The sequence below is a fragment of the Podarcis liolepis genome (genome assembly GCF_965112155.1).
Source record: "Podarcis liolepis genome assembly, chromosome: 16".
Classification (NCBI taxonomy): Eukaryota; Metazoa; Chordata; class Lepidosauria; order Squamata; family Lacertidae; genus Podarcis; species Podarcis liolepis.
Window position 1 is genome coordinate 13755092 of NC_139567.1, and position 16517 is coordinate 13771608.

The 16517-nt window shown below is 43.7% G+C and overlaps 1 protein-coding gene across 1 annotated transcript; it reads left to right on the plus strand.

Annotated features, from left to right (window-relative positions):
- Positions 1-236: 236 nt before the first annotated feature.
- Positions 237-15836, plus strand: FOXRED1 (FAD dependent oxidoreductase domain containing 1). The gene is made up of 12 exons (XM_083480567.1): positions 237-473; positions 3706-3926; positions 4698-4808; positions 5997-6115; positions 6472-6566; positions 7691-7792; positions 8870-8946; positions 10077-10237; positions 11708-11837; positions 12846-12950; positions 14327-15307; positions 15624-15836. Exons 1-11 carry the CDS (start codon positions 344-346, stop codon positions 14579-14581), a joined length of 1506 nt encoding a protein of 501 aa, XP_083336693.1. The 5' UTR covers positions 237-343; the 3' UTR covers positions 14582-15307; positions 15624-15836.
- Positions 15837-16517: the final 681 nt, after the last annotated feature.

The following is a 16517-nucleotide window of genomic DNA, read 5'->3' on the forward strand; positions in this document are numbered from 1 at the left end:
AGGCGGGGATTGCATCGCGGCGGCGGATTGGCCAAGGAGGGAGGGGAAGTAGGCGGGGACTTATCTGAAGAGTGGGCGGTGCTTAAGGTTTCCGACCCGGGCGGGTTTTAGCGAGGCGGGGCAAAGAAGGAGGCTTTGTATTGGTCAGTGGAGAGGGGGTGGAGTTTCCCTGCGGAGTGGGCGGTGCTTCCCGGGCTCAGAACCACACGGGTCCTATCAGGGTAAGCGGGGGGGCGGGCGTTTGGCGTGACGTGTTCAAACCTGAGGCGCTGAGGTAAAGAGAGGACGTCTCGGTGTCCGCGCGGGCTCGTCTCAGTCTCCTGAGGGGAGCAGAGCCGGCAGCATGATCCGCGGGCGGAGGCTGCTGGGCGGGCTGCGGCCTCTGCTGGCGGCGGCGAGTCCTTCAGCGAGCCCGGTGGAGCCTCGCCGGCCGTTTCGTACAGGGGAGCCCCGACTTTACGACCCCGTCAAAGGTGCGCGGCAGGCGGGGTGGCTTCTTCTCTAGGCCGGGCCTACCTCGCAGGGTTGTCGTGAGGTGAATCTAGGACTGGGGGGGGAGAGGAGGAGCCTCTCGAGGAAAAGTAAAAATCGAATAAAAGACGAGTGGGTTGGTATTGGTATTTTCATCCAATCATTCCCACTTTATTGGAATGGTTGATTGGCTAAGAGCTCTTATGAAGTGGATGCTAATTTAATAGAATTTAAAGTGGGGTTTTTTTAGTGTTTGTAAAAAAATGGGACAATTTTTAATCCCCCTTACACGTGTGTCTCGTTTAATTAATTCACTGACGATTGACTGGCCGAAATCTACATACCTGTGCACACATATAAACAAAGTTTTAAAATTATTTCATTGCAAGCACTTGGAAATATTTGTCAGCTTATTAGAAACAACTTCGATTGATTGAATTATTTAACTGACTAAAATCTGTGCAGTGTGCATCTTAACAAAAGAGTTCTGAAGTGGGAGACTTTTAGATGATGCATGCATGTGTCAGTAGTGGTGTTCCTGATTCCTTTTTGCAAACAACCCCCCCCCTTAATAAATTACATTATTTTTAATGTAAGTACTTTTTAAAAAGTGGGCTTCTTCAGCTGCTCTTAATTGTGGCTCACCACGACACTTGATAACTACAAGTGAGGAGGTGGAAGCCACTATTTCCTTACTGTATAATGCACTATATGTTTTATTCAATTAAGTAACTATCACATGTTTCTTTGATTTGAACCTATGAAATGACAGTAATGAATTCAGTAAGTATCTAATGTGAATCAAAAAGTAAATGCCATGCAGCACAATTCTATTCATGCTTATTCAGAAATAAATTCCACTTAGTTCAATGTAGTTTACCTTCCTAGTACGCTTGCTTAGCATTTCAGCATTAGTCAGTGGAAAAACATATATTCCAAGGTAATACCACGTACCTGCATTTTTGTAAGTTTTTTGTATTTAAAATGATTGTTGTTGTTGTGTAGTCGTTTAGTCGTGTCCGACTCTTCGTGACCCTATGGACCAGAGCACGCCAGGCACTCCCGTCTTCCACTGCCTCCCGCAGTTTGATCAGACTCATGTTTGTAGCTTCGAGAACACTGTCCAACCATCTCGTCCTCTGTTGTCCCCTTCGCCTTGTGCCCTCAATCTTTCCCAACATCAGGGTCTTTTCCAGGGAGTCTTCTCATGAGGTGGCCAAAGTATTGGAGCCTCAGCTTCACGATCTGTCCTTCCAGTGAGCACTCAGGGCTGATTTCCTTAAGAATGGATACGTATGATCTTCTTGCAGTCCATGGGACTCTCAAGAGTCTCCTCCAGCACCATAATTCAAAAGCATCAATTCTTCAGTGATCAGCCTTCTTTATGGTCCAGCTCTCACTTCTATACATCCCTACTGGGCAAACCATGGCTTTAACTATACGGACCTTTGTTGGCAAGGTGATGTCTCTGCTTTTTAAGATGCTGTCTAGGTTTGCCATCGCCTTTCTCCCAAGGAGCAGGCGTCTTTTATTTTCGCGACTGCTGTCACCATCTGCAGTGATCATGGAGCCCAAGAAAGTAAAATCTCTCACTTCCTCCATTTCTTCCCCTTCTATTTGCCAGGAGGTGATGGGCCCAGTGGCCATGATCTTCGTTTTTTTGACGTTGAGCTTCAGACCATATTTTGCGCTCTCTTCTTTCACCCTCATTAAAAGGTTCTCTGGAGCAGGAACCGGCAAGCCACTCCAGTATCCCTGCCAAGAAAACTCCATGGACAAAGACAACAGGCATTTAAAATAATTACTAGTCTTCAAAAAAAATACAGCCTCATTAGCAGAGTATACTTTTACAATTAAGTCATTTTAACAAAGTTATGGTGACTGTTTCATTTTTAGAGCAAAACATAGCTCTAATTAATACCATAATGACTGAAACAAACAAACAGTTATCAGTCTTCATAAAGATGCCCTTTGTATGTCATGCGCCAGTAATCGTAGTCCTGGTTCATGCCTGGCATCTCAAGGTAAAAATTTCAGCAACGCAAACAGCATGTTTAAACCTAACTGTTGAATTGCTGATTGCGTTGCTAAAATTAGAAATGCCAGGACTACAACTGTTGGTGATTAAAGTGCAAAGGGCACCTGAAAGGCTTGCCGTTACGAAGACTGATAACTGTTTGGTTGTTTCAGTCAGTATGGTTTTAATTGGAGCTATGTTTTGTTCTATGAACAGAACAGCCATTGTAACTTTGCTTTTATTTTTTTAACAAGAAAAACTGCTTTCTACAGCTTGCGTAATTTTTTGTGGAGAACATGGATGTTCTTTCTCTCCTCATAAATCTACATATCTTGTGGGGGGAAAGGGAATAAGTTATATGGAGCTTTGAAGCCACCGGGAAACATATTCAACCATTCTGTTCACAACCACACCATACAGTTAAAGCAGTAGCATGCCACTTTACGTTTCCGAGCACAATTCAAAGTGTTGGTGCTGATCTTTAAAGCCCTAAACAGCCTCAGCCCTGTATACCTGAAGGAGTGTCTCCACCCCCACCATCCAACCCGGACACTGAGGTCCAGCGCCAAGGGCCTTCTGGCAGTTCCCTCACTGCAAGTAGCGAAGTTACAGGGAACCAGGCAGAGGGCCTTCTCGGTAGTGGCGCCCGCCCTCCCATAAGATGTCAAGGAAATAAACAACTATCAGACTTTTAGAAGACATCTGAAGGCTGCCCTGTTTAGGGAAGTTTTTATGACTGATGTTTTAATGTATTTTTAATCTTTTGTTGGAAGCTGCCTAGACTGGCTGGGGAAATCCAGCCAGATGGGTGTGGTATAAATAATAAATGGTTGTTGTTTAACAGTCATTGCTTCCCGCAAATAATCCTGAAAACTGCAGTTCATTGAGTGAGAGTGGTTAGGAGATTCCTCACAGAGTTGAAGCACCCTTCGCAAACTACAGTGCTGAGAATTCTTTGGGTGAAGCTATTATCGTTAAAATAGTGCAAGGGTGCTTTAAATACACAGCATGGACGTGACATCTGTCTGTATTTGAGAATTGCCAAGCCTTTCAAACATACCTTTCTACCGTAAGGGCTGAGATTCATGAATTTCTGGATTCTGCTTTCTCCAAACTTGATATATTGGACATGTTTGGTAGCAATAAGGTTGTGGCTTTATTTCTCAACTGAGTCTGCTAAGCACTAACAGCATGGTATTATTTCCGTCTTCTTTCAGATTTGGAGAAGGGAGTCATCGATGCCTACAAGAAAATGAAAGACTTCCTTCCCGGCAGTAACTGGCACCCCGGGCATGTTACAGAAGGTTTACCTCCTGACCACGCTGATGTGGTCATTGTTGGGGGTGGAGTAATAGGCTGGTCTATTGCCTTCTGGCTGAAGATGAAAGAACCACAGAGAAATGCATATCGAGTAGTGGTGGTGGAGAAAGACATTAAGGTCATTTACCATCTGAGATCAATAATGGGGGTCTTGGGGAACGGTTTCAAACATCAAGTTTGTTAAGTGTTGGGCTTGCTTTGTGCAATAGAGGCAATGAGCCATTAATATGTATCCAAAAGACACGCATGGCGACAAACCCGGAAGTGACAGGACAGCGTCATGAATAGGGAGGAACTGGTGTGGAAGGGCGCAAGAGGGTGGTGATACCGCCTCCACCAACACAGGGGCCAGGGACAGAACACCCACACAAAATGGTCATTGACTGTATTCAGGTCCCTTCTAGAAAGATGAACTGCATTAAAGTGCATTTCTGAAGGTGTGCTGTAGTACTTAGTGTCAGACTTGGCCCATGGAGACCTGCTTCAAATCTCTGCTCAGCCATCAAGCTATCTAGGGGACTCAAAGCCAACCACACATTCTCAGCTTCACCTGCCTCACAGCTTTAGTTGTAAATATTAAACAGAAGGGCAGGGAGAGAGAACTCTGCATTCTGCCCTGTACTTCTTGGAGCCAGGGCAGGATAAATAAGTAATCAGGGTGGCCGTTCATTATGTTAAATGTAGAAATAGTAGGTGACCTTTTGAATTGCAGATTGATAATGCTGCAACAGCAATAATGGGCATTCACCATTTTGTCCTGCCAGGGAATCTCTTCCACAATTGCCTTTTATTTTCTTGCTGCTCTTTACATTACTGAAATGTTTCTGGGAGAGGGGATTTGACTATGGAGCTAAGTGACAGCATCGTTTTCTGTTTTGCTTCTTTGCAGTATTCCAAAGCATCTACAGTACTCTCTGTAGGGGGAATACGGCAGCAGTATTCGATTCCAGAAAATATCAAGATGAGCCAGTTTTCGGCATACTTCCTGCGTACCATCAACGTATGTCATGATGTCTGGGTGTTTGTGAGAGTGTTGGTGTGGAGGATTCTCACACTTGCTTCTGTCAGCGGTCTGCCTTGCATCCTCTAGAAAAGGCAAATGGGCCATCGGTCCATCTTGAAGGAGACAAGATAGGGAATGTGCAACTACTTCGATATATACAGTACAGTGGTGGAGTGTTTGAATGCACTGAATAACCATGGTGCAGTTTGCTCCACTGCCCTTGTCCTAATAACTCAGTCACCCTAGCATCCACATACAGATCTGAATCTATCAATTGGCATCCCAGTAGCAAGTTATTCAAACAGAAAACACTGGTGTTTCTTCCTGATTTTGTCTCAACTCCATTAAGAGCGCTATTGGGTAATCATATACTATACACTTTCTAGATCAGAAGTTAAAGTTGTACATTTCTGTTTATATACTGTTGGGAATTTTGGACATGTGTCATTCTTGAAGCTTCTTTGGTTTTAATTTATATATGCATGGATTGTTTCTTTTGTCTATTATTTTTCTCCTAAATCCTCCGGCCATTGTTACATCATGTGTGCTTGAGAGATGCTAAGAGTTGGCATATCATAATGGTCAAGTCTGAAGTCCTAAGCACACTTATTAGAGAATGTCCCACTTTTAGTAAACATGCTTGGAATTGCACTTTTAAGAATGAAGCATAAACCAGTTCAGATATTTTCTTTGCCATGATCAAGTAGTCCTAGATAAGCCATTATCCCCCTCCCCCATAGCTTCTCATCTAGAATATGCGGATAACAATAATGCACTGTTGTGTAAGGACTACATGCAGGGGTCAGCAAACTTTTTCAGCAGGGGTCTGGTCCACTGTCCGTCAGACCTTGTGGGGGGCAGACTATATTTTTTGGGGGGAATGAACCAATTCCTATGCCCCACAAATAACCCAGAGATGCATTTTAAATAACAGCACACATTCTGCTCATGTAAAAAACATGCTGATTCCCGGATCGTCCACGGGCCAGATTTAGAAGGTGATTGGGCTGGATCCAACCCCCGAGCCTTAGTTTGCCTACCCATGGACTACAGTGATCATAAAGCTTTTTAAACTCTCAAGAAAAGAGCTATAGCAGTGATATGTATTCCTGTAAGTTTCCCACTCCATCCCATCCTGAAGACAGCAATCCTTGAAATTGTAAACAGATTATCTTTTTGTTCCAGCAATACCTTGGTGTTGTCACCCAGCCACCCATAGATATTCAGTTTAACCCATCGGGCTATCTCTTCCTGGCTTCAGAGGATGGAGCTGCTCTGCTGGAGGAGAATGTTGGAATTCAAAGGTATGGGGTTCTGAGGATCCTTTGGGTAAAAGTTGCTTAGAGAGAAGAAACAGTGATAGGCATGTATGTATGAATGAGGTCTTTGAAAATGTTACATTCTTTTAAAGCCATAGAGGTTTTCTGCCCCCAGCATTGAGATCATCTCTGGTAATTTTACCTATTTGCTCACACAGATTATTTCAAAATTACTTTTTTTGGAAAGTAGACTTTTTGACTTTAAAAATAATAACATAAATTGCCCCTTCCTCCCTTTATTAGAGCATCTTTTAAATTGACAAAATGGATTTTCCCCCATCTTGTGCATTCTGATGAGCGTTCTTTAATGGTTTGTTTGTTTGCTTGCTTGCTTTTTTCAGGGGGGAAGGAGCAGAGATCTCACTACTATCACCGGCACAACTGAAAAAGAAGTATCCGTGGTTGAATACAGATGGAGTAGCTTTGGCTTCCATTGGTACTAGACTGCTGAATCTCCATCTTTCCTAAAGATTAATAGCACTGCTGTCTCAAGTAAACAGTTTAAAATAAAAATGCTCTGTTCTTCTTTTTTGTATGCTTAACTTACAGGGACTCTAGAATGAGCAAGCCCCCATTTCTCCTATTTTCTGCTTCCTTATGAGTAGCTAGTCCAGTACTGGTCCTTCAACCCCTGCCCCATCAGCTGCATTCTCACTCAGATCCATAGTCAGAAATGTTGGAGAGCCATATGTCAGGGCAAAATGGCACAACCCATGAATATTAGCACAATTATCTCATTTATTAAATAGTTTAAAAGAAAAAAAATACATTTCAATAAAATGTGCTCATGTGCTTTTATCCACACATCTATCCAATGGCTGCAAAGGCAGTAAAAACACTGAAAGCTGAGAGCAGATTTTCTGCTTATTGAGAATTTTGATAGATTTCTGCCTACACATTTTCTTACTTGGTATTCTGAAGTGTTTCTTAAATGAGAGTCTCACTGTTATTCCTGCTGGTGCCAGGGCCCCATTCCCTTCTCATGTTATTGCCTGGTTTCCTAATATCTGGTCATATTTTCTGGGTTCTATCACATTTCTTTTAGTGGCCAACAGACAGAGCTGCAGATAAGAGCAAACCTGGACCAAATTGCCTCTCCTAACACTGCTAACTGTTTGGCAAAGTACAATGGAGGTTACTTGTTACAGTCAAACCTTGGTTCTCGAACAGCTCTGTTTTCAAACACTGAAAACCCGGAAGTAAATGCTCTGGTTTTCAAACGTTCCTCAGAACTCAAATGTCCAATGGGCTTTTGCAACCAATTGGAAGCTGCACCTCAGTTGTTGAACGTTTCCGAAGTCAAATTATCTTCTGGAACGGATTATGTTCAAAAACCGAGGTTTGACTGTATAAGAAATCTTGCAGGGGGTGGGGGTTGTTCTGTTTTGTTCTGGGCTTTTTTTACTGAGTTTGCCTGTTGGGAAAGATCGGTTGTTCTTAGCCAATAAAGGGTGCTCTTCAGAAAATGTTCAGAGTAAGTATGGCTGCAGAATAATTGTCATGGCATTGTCATTCTAAACTAGATTGCCTTTCTTGCGTTCTCTGTTTTGTCTTCTTAAGGCTTGGAAAATGAGGGATGGTTTGACCCCTGGACTCTTCTCAATGCTTTCCGGAACAAAGCAATATCATTGGGCGTCTACCAGAGCTGCGGCGAAGTGAAATGTGAGTCTGTCACCCCCACTTGGTATAGCAAGCACACAACATCATTACCACTGAATTGTGTTGGGCAGCTCAGCCTCCTGGCACCAGGGGGCAGAAACCCTATTCAGTACAATCTTACCTTGGTTCTCGAACAGAATCCGAAACTGTTAAAAAACCAAGGCGCAGCTTCCAGTTGGCTGCAGGAGCAGTGGAATGCCCTCCAACTGTCGTTTAAGCACCAGGCAGAACCATTATTATTTACCTAGATACTTCTGTATATGTTAATGATTTAAACTGTGCATGTCTATTTTAAAATAAAAATTTTACTTTTTTGTATATTTGTTTTATGCTGTATACCAGGTGTGGGGAGTCTTTGGCTCTACACATATAAAGGTAAAGGGACCCCTGACCGTTAGGTCCAGTCGTGGCCGACTCTGGGGTTGCGGCGCTCATCTCGCTTTACTGGCGTACAGCTTCCGGGTCATGTGGCCAGCATGACTAGGCCGCTTCTGGTGAGCCAGAGCAGCTCACGGAAACGCCGTTTACCTTCCCGCCGGAGCGGTACCTATTTATCTACTTGCACTTTGACGTGCTTTCGAACTGCTAGGTTGGCAGGAGCAGGGACCGAACAACGGGAGCTCACCCCATCACGGGGATTCAAACTGCCGACCTTCTGATCAGCATGTCCCAGGCTCAGTGGTTTAACCCACAGCGCCACCCGCGTCCCTATAGTAGTTCAAATATGGCTGAACTACACATCCCATTATCCCTAGCCATTGGCCATTCTTGCTGCAGTTGATGGGATCTGCAGTCTAGTAACATCTTGTTGTATTATTTTACTGTTGTTAGCCACTCTGAGCCCAGCTTCGGCTGGGGAGGGCGGGATATAAATAAAATTTATTATTATTATCTGGAGGACCAATGTTTACACACAGCTGTCGTATGCCATCCTGAAATCTGATCTAATGAAGGGGGGCTACAAAAAATGCTTCAAATATTTTACCCAAGGGATTGGAAGCCCTCATTTTTCCATGTCTTAGATTTCAAAGTTGAGCCAAAGCAAAGTTGCTTCTGTATGTTCTTTTTCATCCTCTGCAGCTTTCGACTTGTATACAGAAGAACTGAGGACACATGATGGGGATCGTATTAATTTCTCCCGTATCAAGGGTGTTAATGTAAGTCATTATTTGAACTACTTCAATTAAAAGTAGGGGCAAGATGTGCTGAGTAGAAGGTTCCAAGGAAAAGCTCACAGAAAACCCTCCATTTTTTTAAAAAATATAATTTTTATTAAAGGTTTTATTGGGTTACAAAAATACGTTCATTGTCTCTATTTTCAGGTTGTAGTCTTTTCTACTTATCAGTTATGTTTGATGTGAGGGCCTCTCAAAACTTCTGTTTCTATGAGGTTCTTTTGTAGTTTAGCAGAGCTAACAAGAGCTTACAAAACTAAAAAGAACTTTAGTACAGTATGATCTGCCCTTAAACTTTTGACAGAACAGATAAAGTAGGCAGGCTTGTGGCCACTGACTTCTTAGATGACAATATTACATATTAACATTTGTTCAAGGGCCAGTATTGTACTGGGCAGGAGAAGGGCTGGAAATGGGGCTTTGATATCATTTCAGGCTTCTTTGTGTATCCCATGCTGCAGTGCTACCTGCTTCCCTGGCTTTGTTACAGGGCTAAGGAACCTGTGGCTTGCCAGGTGTTGGTTGCTGGTGGTTGCAGGTGATGGGAATTCTAGTCCAGCAACATCTGAAGGCCCACAGCTTCCCCAGCCCTGCTCCACTAGCCTAAAGGAAAAGCCAATCCAAGATATAGGTATTTGTTCAATAATCTACACTCTGCCACCCCCCCCCAAAAAAAAGCTTGGCAACTGCTCTTCTCTCCCTAAGTGAAGTGGCTCCAGTGTTAGCTCAGTTTAAGACCGCCATGCAAATGTACTGAAGGTATACATGGATGCCAACAATTTCTGCCATTGTTCTCTGGGGTTTTCTGGCATGTCCCTTGGGGTGTACTTTGCCAGGCTTGTGTGTGACATGAAAAGGAGGTGGAATGCACAATAGCAACTAGACAGGAAATCCCAACTTATTTCATAATGGAACAAGAAGTAAATCAGAAAGCCCTCCATCACTTCCACCTTACAGCAAATGCTTGGTCACAGATCCTGTGACATCTCCCCGGCTTTTTTTCCTTTTTGCTTGTGTGTTCCCCATTATCATCTGGAAAACCAGTGTCAGATGGGGTATTTGCTTGCCTAATGAAACAGTTACCAGGTCCTCCCTACTGTGTTATCCTCTAGGTCCAGATGCCCGACAGTATAGAATCCACCAAAATAGAATGTGGCTTTGTGGTGAATGCAGCAGGAGCTTGGTCAAGCAGTGTGGCAGAGATGGCTGGCATTGGAACTGGGCCGCCACACTCAATGCTGGGCATTAGGCTTCCTGTGGAACCCAAGAAAAGGTATGGCTAAACCTAGTATTTATGCTGCTTTGGAGTTCATATCTTAAATACCTATTAAATGGTAACCATATATTGTGATAGGGACGCGGGTGGCGCTGTGGGTTAAACCACAGAGCCTAGGACTTGCTGATCAGAAGGTTGGCGGTTTGAATCCCCGCGACGGGGTGAGCTCCCGTTGCTCGGTCCCTGCTCCTGCCAACCTAGCAGTTGGAAAGCACCTCAAAGTGTAAGTAGATAAATAGGTACCGCTCTGGCGGGAATGTAAACGGTGTTTCTGTGCACTGCTCTGGTTTCGCCAGAAGCGGCTTAGTCATGCTGGCCACATGACCCAGAAGCTGTACGCCAGCTCCCTCAGCCAATAAAGCAAGATGAGCACCGCAACCCCAGAGTCGGTCACGACTGGACCCAATGGTCAGGGGTCCCTTTACCTTTTTATATATTGTGATTCTCAGATTTGTGAGGGCTGCCAGCATGATTCACTTTGAAGTTAGGACCAGAGTTTTTGTACTGTTCCTCTGTTGCCACACATGATAGACCTACACTTCTTATTTTTCTAAATCTGTGGCTCTGCAGATCAGTTGTAGTCCAGCAACATCTGGTGGGGCCACAGCTTCCCTGCCCCTGATCCAAATGGTTAGACAGCTACTGCTCCTTCTTCTTTAAACTTTGCTAGTAAAACATAGATTACTGGAATTGGTAACTTTTTCCTAGCACATCTGCCTTCTTTCATATTTCACCCTTAAATATATCTCTCTCTCTCTCTCTCTCTGTGTGTGTGTGTGTGTGTGTGTGTGAGAGAGAGAGAGAGAGAGAGAGAGAGAGAGAGAGTGTGATAAGAGCACATGCCTTGTATACCAGATATTCCTGGTTCAGTCCCGGGCTTTTCCAGTTGAAAGGATCTTTGCTTGCAGAGCTGGAAAAGAGACCTTTGCCTGAGATTTGCTCCTAATTGAACTAAACAGTGCCAGGCCAGAAGGATCAATGCCTTTGTTTCTAAGGCAGCTTTAGCAATCATCATCTGAGGCTCTTCTTTGTGTGCCTCTTCCACAAGAGCTCCAGAGGGTTATAATATGAAGAACAGGTCTTTGCTGAGATTCCTTTCTATTTGTGGAATGCTCTCCCCAAGGAGAGACGCCAGGCAAAAAATATTCCTCTTCTCCCAGGCCATTGGCTAATTAAACAATCTACAGGCTTTTAAACTGGGGGTTTTTTGTTTGTTATGGTATGCATTTTTGTGTTTTCAGAATGTAAACCATCCTGTGATCCTTGGATGGAGGGTGGTATAGAAATTTAATAAATAATAAGAAGAAATGAATGATAGCTCTTACCTTGCCTGTTGTAATTTCAAGGTCTAAGCTCATGTGTCATGCCCTGTGGCTACTCTTTATCCCTCTTAGGTTGCATGGAGATCTAGTATTTTGGTCTTGATTAAATGCTGGAGCTATTTTCTCTTTGTCCTTGTGCTGCTAGGTATGTCTATGTCTGGCACTGCCCTGATGGACCTGGCTTGGAGTGTCCTCTGCTAATCGACACCACAGGAGCTTACTTCCGGAGGGAAGGCTTGGGTGGCAACTATCTTGGAGGCTTAAGCCCTACGGAAGTGAGTTTACCATGATTTTATTGGGAGCTGACTCTTAGGAAGCCACAGCAGGGATGCCAGCCCCCCAGAGAGAAAGAGCTCTGGGTGTTTTTGATGTTGCACATGTTAACTCGCATGTAAGGAAGTGTTCCTGTAAGAACCCTGCAAGGGGAAATGATTTGTTATGGGAAAGTTCCGTTGTGCTAGCACACAAGCCTCTTGCAGTAGTGGAACGGGACCCTTGGGATACCGACCGTATTGTTTTATCATTTGATGAGCGCCTAAAATTTGATGAAGTCTTTATCACTCTTTTTCTCTAAAGAGCTCTGGATGACTTGACACATGTGGTCACTTCTCTCCCCCACCATTCCGATGAAGGCTAGGCTTTGAACTAGTGGAACAACAACAACAACAACAACAACAACAACAATATATTTATTCATTCATTTATACCCTGCCCATCTGGCTGGGTTTCCCCAGCTGCTCTGGGCTGCTTCCAGCAGAGTATTAAAATACAATGATTCATCAAATATTAAAAGCTTCCCTAAATAGGGTTGCCTTCAGATGTCTTCTAGAAGTCCCATAGTTGTTTATTTCTTTGACATCTGATGAGAGCGTGTTCCACAGGGCAGGTGCCACTACCGAGAAGGCCCTCTGCCTGGTTCCCTGTAACTTCACTTCTCGCAGTGAGGGAACCGCCAGAAGGCCCTCGGCGCTGGATCTCAGTGACTGGGCAGAACGATGGGTAGGACAACTGAGTAAGCATCGTGGTTCAACAGGGATTTGAATCCAGATCTGTCTTGGTCAAAGCCCAATGCTATTCGCTGCTCCACGCTGACAGCTGAAGTCTACCCAAAGCCTACCTGAGCATGCTGTAGTTTGGGACTTGGTTATTGCCTTTGAGTTGCTCTCTATCTGCCCTGTGGCTGCACTTTTCTAAGGGAGGTTCAAAATACAAACAAGGTTTTCAGCTGCCATGATTGTAATTTTCTGGTGCTCAGAATTCAGCTTCTTGTGCTTTCTTCTTAGGAGGAAGAGCCAGACATCCAGGACCTGGAAGTAGATCATGAGTTCTTCCAGGATAAAGTTTGGCCCAAGCTGGCTCACCGGGTGCCAAACTTTCAATCCTTGAAGGTAATGATTGACTTTCTCAAGGTGGTGGTTAAGGAGTTAACTCCTTAAACTTTATTTTGGGGCCTGGTGCAGACATATTGCCCACTTATGGTTAATCAGTCAGGAGCACCTTGCAGATTTCACTTCCTCATATCTTGTGTTGCCCTTCTGTTTATTTCTGTTTTGAACTATGATCAACATTTCATCTACCTCATTTGTCTTCAGGCCCCTCGTTGTCTTTGATTTTGACAGTCCAGTGGTACCTTGGAAGTTGAACGGAATCCGTTCCGGATGTCCGTTCGACTTCCAAAACGTTTGGAAACCAAGGTGTGGCTTCTGATTGGCTGCAGAAAGCTCCTGCAGCCAATCAGAAGTTGCGTTGGACATTCAGGTTCCAAAGAACATTCACAAACCGGAACACTCAGTTACGCGTTTGCGACATTTGGGAGCCAAAACGTTCGACTCGCAAGGCGTTTGGCATCCAAAGTACAACTGTATAAGTTTTGAATTTGGACTGGGTATGTTTGCTTTGGTGAATTTTGTGATGAGGTCAGAATGGACTAGTCTTCCTCTGCTGGTATAATCATTCTCTGCAAGCAATACAACTGTTTCAACTTATTCCTTCTTGTTCCTGTAGGGTGAGTTGATAGTTGTACATTAGCCACAGTGAGTTTGCAATCTGGCTAGCAAGACTTGTCTTCTAGGGTGTTTCGCAGCCATTGACACTATTTCACTTCACATATTAAACTAAACCACTGGGATGGGAAACATTTAGCCCTCCAGATGTTGCTAGATTTCAACTCCCATCATCCCTGACTGTTGGCCATAATGCTGTTTGATGTGAACCAGAGACCAGTAATTTCTGGAGAGTCACAGATTCCCCACTCCTGGGCTCATGTGTTCCTTCTCTCTCCTCCCAGCTGCAAGAGAGGAGGTGGGGAACTGAGGAACTCAAGGCTCACAGCTGCTTGTTTCATGTTTTGCACATCTTGCAAACCACTCTAATAATAAAATAATTTGGTTTTTAACCTTCTGGATTACACAGGATGATTGTAGGCCATCCATCCATTACATATTTAAAGTAAAAGTCACATTCTTAGGATGTCAAACTCTGCAATTCTTGCAGGTTAGCACCAAATCACAAAGATCTTAGACCTTTCATCTCTATCTTGCTTTTTCCTCTTGAGTTCTAGACATAGCCTTTTATCCCTCTTGTTCAGCTAGGAATAACTGGCTAGGATTCAATATCTAAGTAGTATACTGTATTTTACTGGTGGGTTTAAGAGTGCAGCCTTGTCTGTTTCTGTAGGTCCCTGAGATCCTCTGTTAGTCCTGCCGTTGACAGTTCAGGGACTGTATCTTGTGACTGAAAGAGCTTTGTCTTTATCTCATGACAGGTGAAGAGTTCTTGGGCTGGTTACTATGACTACAACATCTTTGACCAGAGTCCTGTGATTGGTGTGCACCCACTGGTGGAAAACCTCTATTTTGCCACAGGCTTCAGTGGACATGGACTTCAGCAGTCACCAGCTGTGGGCCAAGCCCTAGCTGAGCTCATAATTGATGGGAAATTCAAGGCCATTGACCTAAGCATATTCTCCTTCAACAGGTTCTTCAAAGGGAACAAAGCTGTAGAAAGGAATATCATTTAAGTGCTTTAGAGAGCTGGGTATCTTGATGGCAAGTCCAGCTTTCTGTTCTTCCCTACTTTCTTTCCCAGATTAATGACTACATGTCCATGCAGCACTTCGTGAAGACTGTTCCTACACGTGTTGCACTGCACAGCTCCACATCATTTGAGCGGACCTCAGACAGGATAAACTCCTTGTGTAGGATTGCTGCTTCTCCGTTTTCACCCATGTAACAATTGAAAATTCAAGTAATAATAATAATAATTTTATTATTTATACCCCACCCATCTGGCTGGGTTTCCCCAGCCACTCTGGGCAGCTCCCAACAGAGGACTAAAAACAGAATAGAACGTCAAACATTAAAACTTCCCAAAACAGGAAGTCCAATACAGCTATAGATCAAGACACTCTAAATCAGGGTGATCCAACTTTTCATACCACGTTGGCCACAAGAGCCAAGTGGGTGTCTCCATCGTCCTTCTGAATGGGGTCCCTCAAGTCTGCTGCTGTTTGTGCAGCTATTCAGGTGGCTCTAGGAAGCCTAAAAGCAGTGTGTTGAAGGACTAGCCTTCTGCATCCCCAACTCTGCTTTTTTGCTGGCATCTGGTATTTAGAGGTAAACCACCTCTAAATGTGGAGTTTGTGCTTTTATGTTCTGCCTGCCATTAAAAGGCTTGTGATCAATTTTTTTTTAAAAAAAAAAACCCAATATGGGGTTTCTAATAGCCCACTGAGCAAGAGATTGTCATTACAGTGGTGCCTCACAAGACGAAATTAATCCGTTCCGCGAGTCTCTTTGTCTAGTGGTTTTTTCGTCTTGCGAAGAAACCCTATTAGCGGATTAGCGCTATTAGCGGTTTAGCGGCTATTAAAGGCTTAGCGGATTAGCGGCTAAAAGGCTATTAGCGGCTTAGAAAAAGGGGGGGAAAGCGGGGGGAAATCGGAACACTCGCAAGACGTTTTCGTCTTGCAAAGCAAGCCCATAGGGAAAATCGTCTTGCGAAGCAGCTCAAAAACAGAAAACCCTTTCGTCTAGCAGGTTATTCATCTTGCGGGGCACCACTGTATGTATGGGGACATGGAGAAGATGCAACAGCACTTTTTTTTTTACAGCCTTTCAGCTTAAACTACCTCACATGGTGGTTGTGGGGATTAAGTGAGGAAGGGGAGAACCATGCACACCAACCTGAATTCTTTGGAGGGAAAAGTGGGATATAAATGCAGTAAGTGAATGAATAAAATAATAACTCCTAATGGTCATGGCTTGAGCAATTAAGCTTTGTATAATAATTGATGTTTTTATTCCCTTGCATGGGGAAGGTGCCCTTCCTTTCCACCAGGCTGCTGATTAACACAAGTCAGGAACAGTCCTGGATTTATGTAATGTGGTACAAAGAAGTTGAATTTAGGTTCATTGGGTCCTTGATTCAGAAAGAAAATTTCCAACACTTCCAACCTCATTGTAATTAAGCACTGAATCTTTGTAAGTTAGAAAATGTCTCGGGAGCTGTGCTACTCAAAAAGGAGATGTCCAGTTTGGTCTTGCTCTTCTGCTATTGTACTTGCCATGGATCTCCCTGGCTTTTTGTTACATCTAACTTTCTGGTGCTGTTTCTTGATTCGTGGAAGAGACAATCACTTGTTGAACTGACAGCTGGTTATTTTGGATAACCTTAGAACTGAGGTCATCGGAACTATGTTTCGAAGTGGAAGAAATGAACTATTTTCACCCTTATCCCAGAAATCAGGCTGACTTTTTACTGTTTCTATATACCATTAAAAAAACAACTGCAGCAGCATTATTGGGGGTTAAAAGAATGAGTTTTCTTTTTTTACAGTTGGAGGTAGAAAAGGAAAGGAGGTCTGTAAAGTTATTTCAAAGAGTGGAAGGCAGTTTAAAAGGGAGAACCAATTTCTGTTGAATGCATTCCTTCCACTCCTGCTTTTTCATTTCGAT

What these genes read in the sequence shown, in the direction of transcription:
- FOXRED1 (XM_083480567.1), top strand. Translation starts at nt 344, where the DNA reads ATGATCCGCGGGCGGAGGCTGCTGGGCGGGCTGCGGCCTCTGCTGGCG. An exon ending in GAGCTGCGGCGAAGTGAAAT is followed by an intron (nt 7,793 to 8,869) that starts GTGAGTCTGTCA and finishes CATCCTCTGCAG; the next exon opens with CTTTCGACTTGTATACAGAA. An exon ending in CCTGTGGAACCCAAGAAAAG is followed by an intron (nt 10,238 to 11,707) that starts GTATGGCTAAAC and finishes TTGTGCTGCTAG; the next exon opens with GTATGTCTATGTCTGGCACT.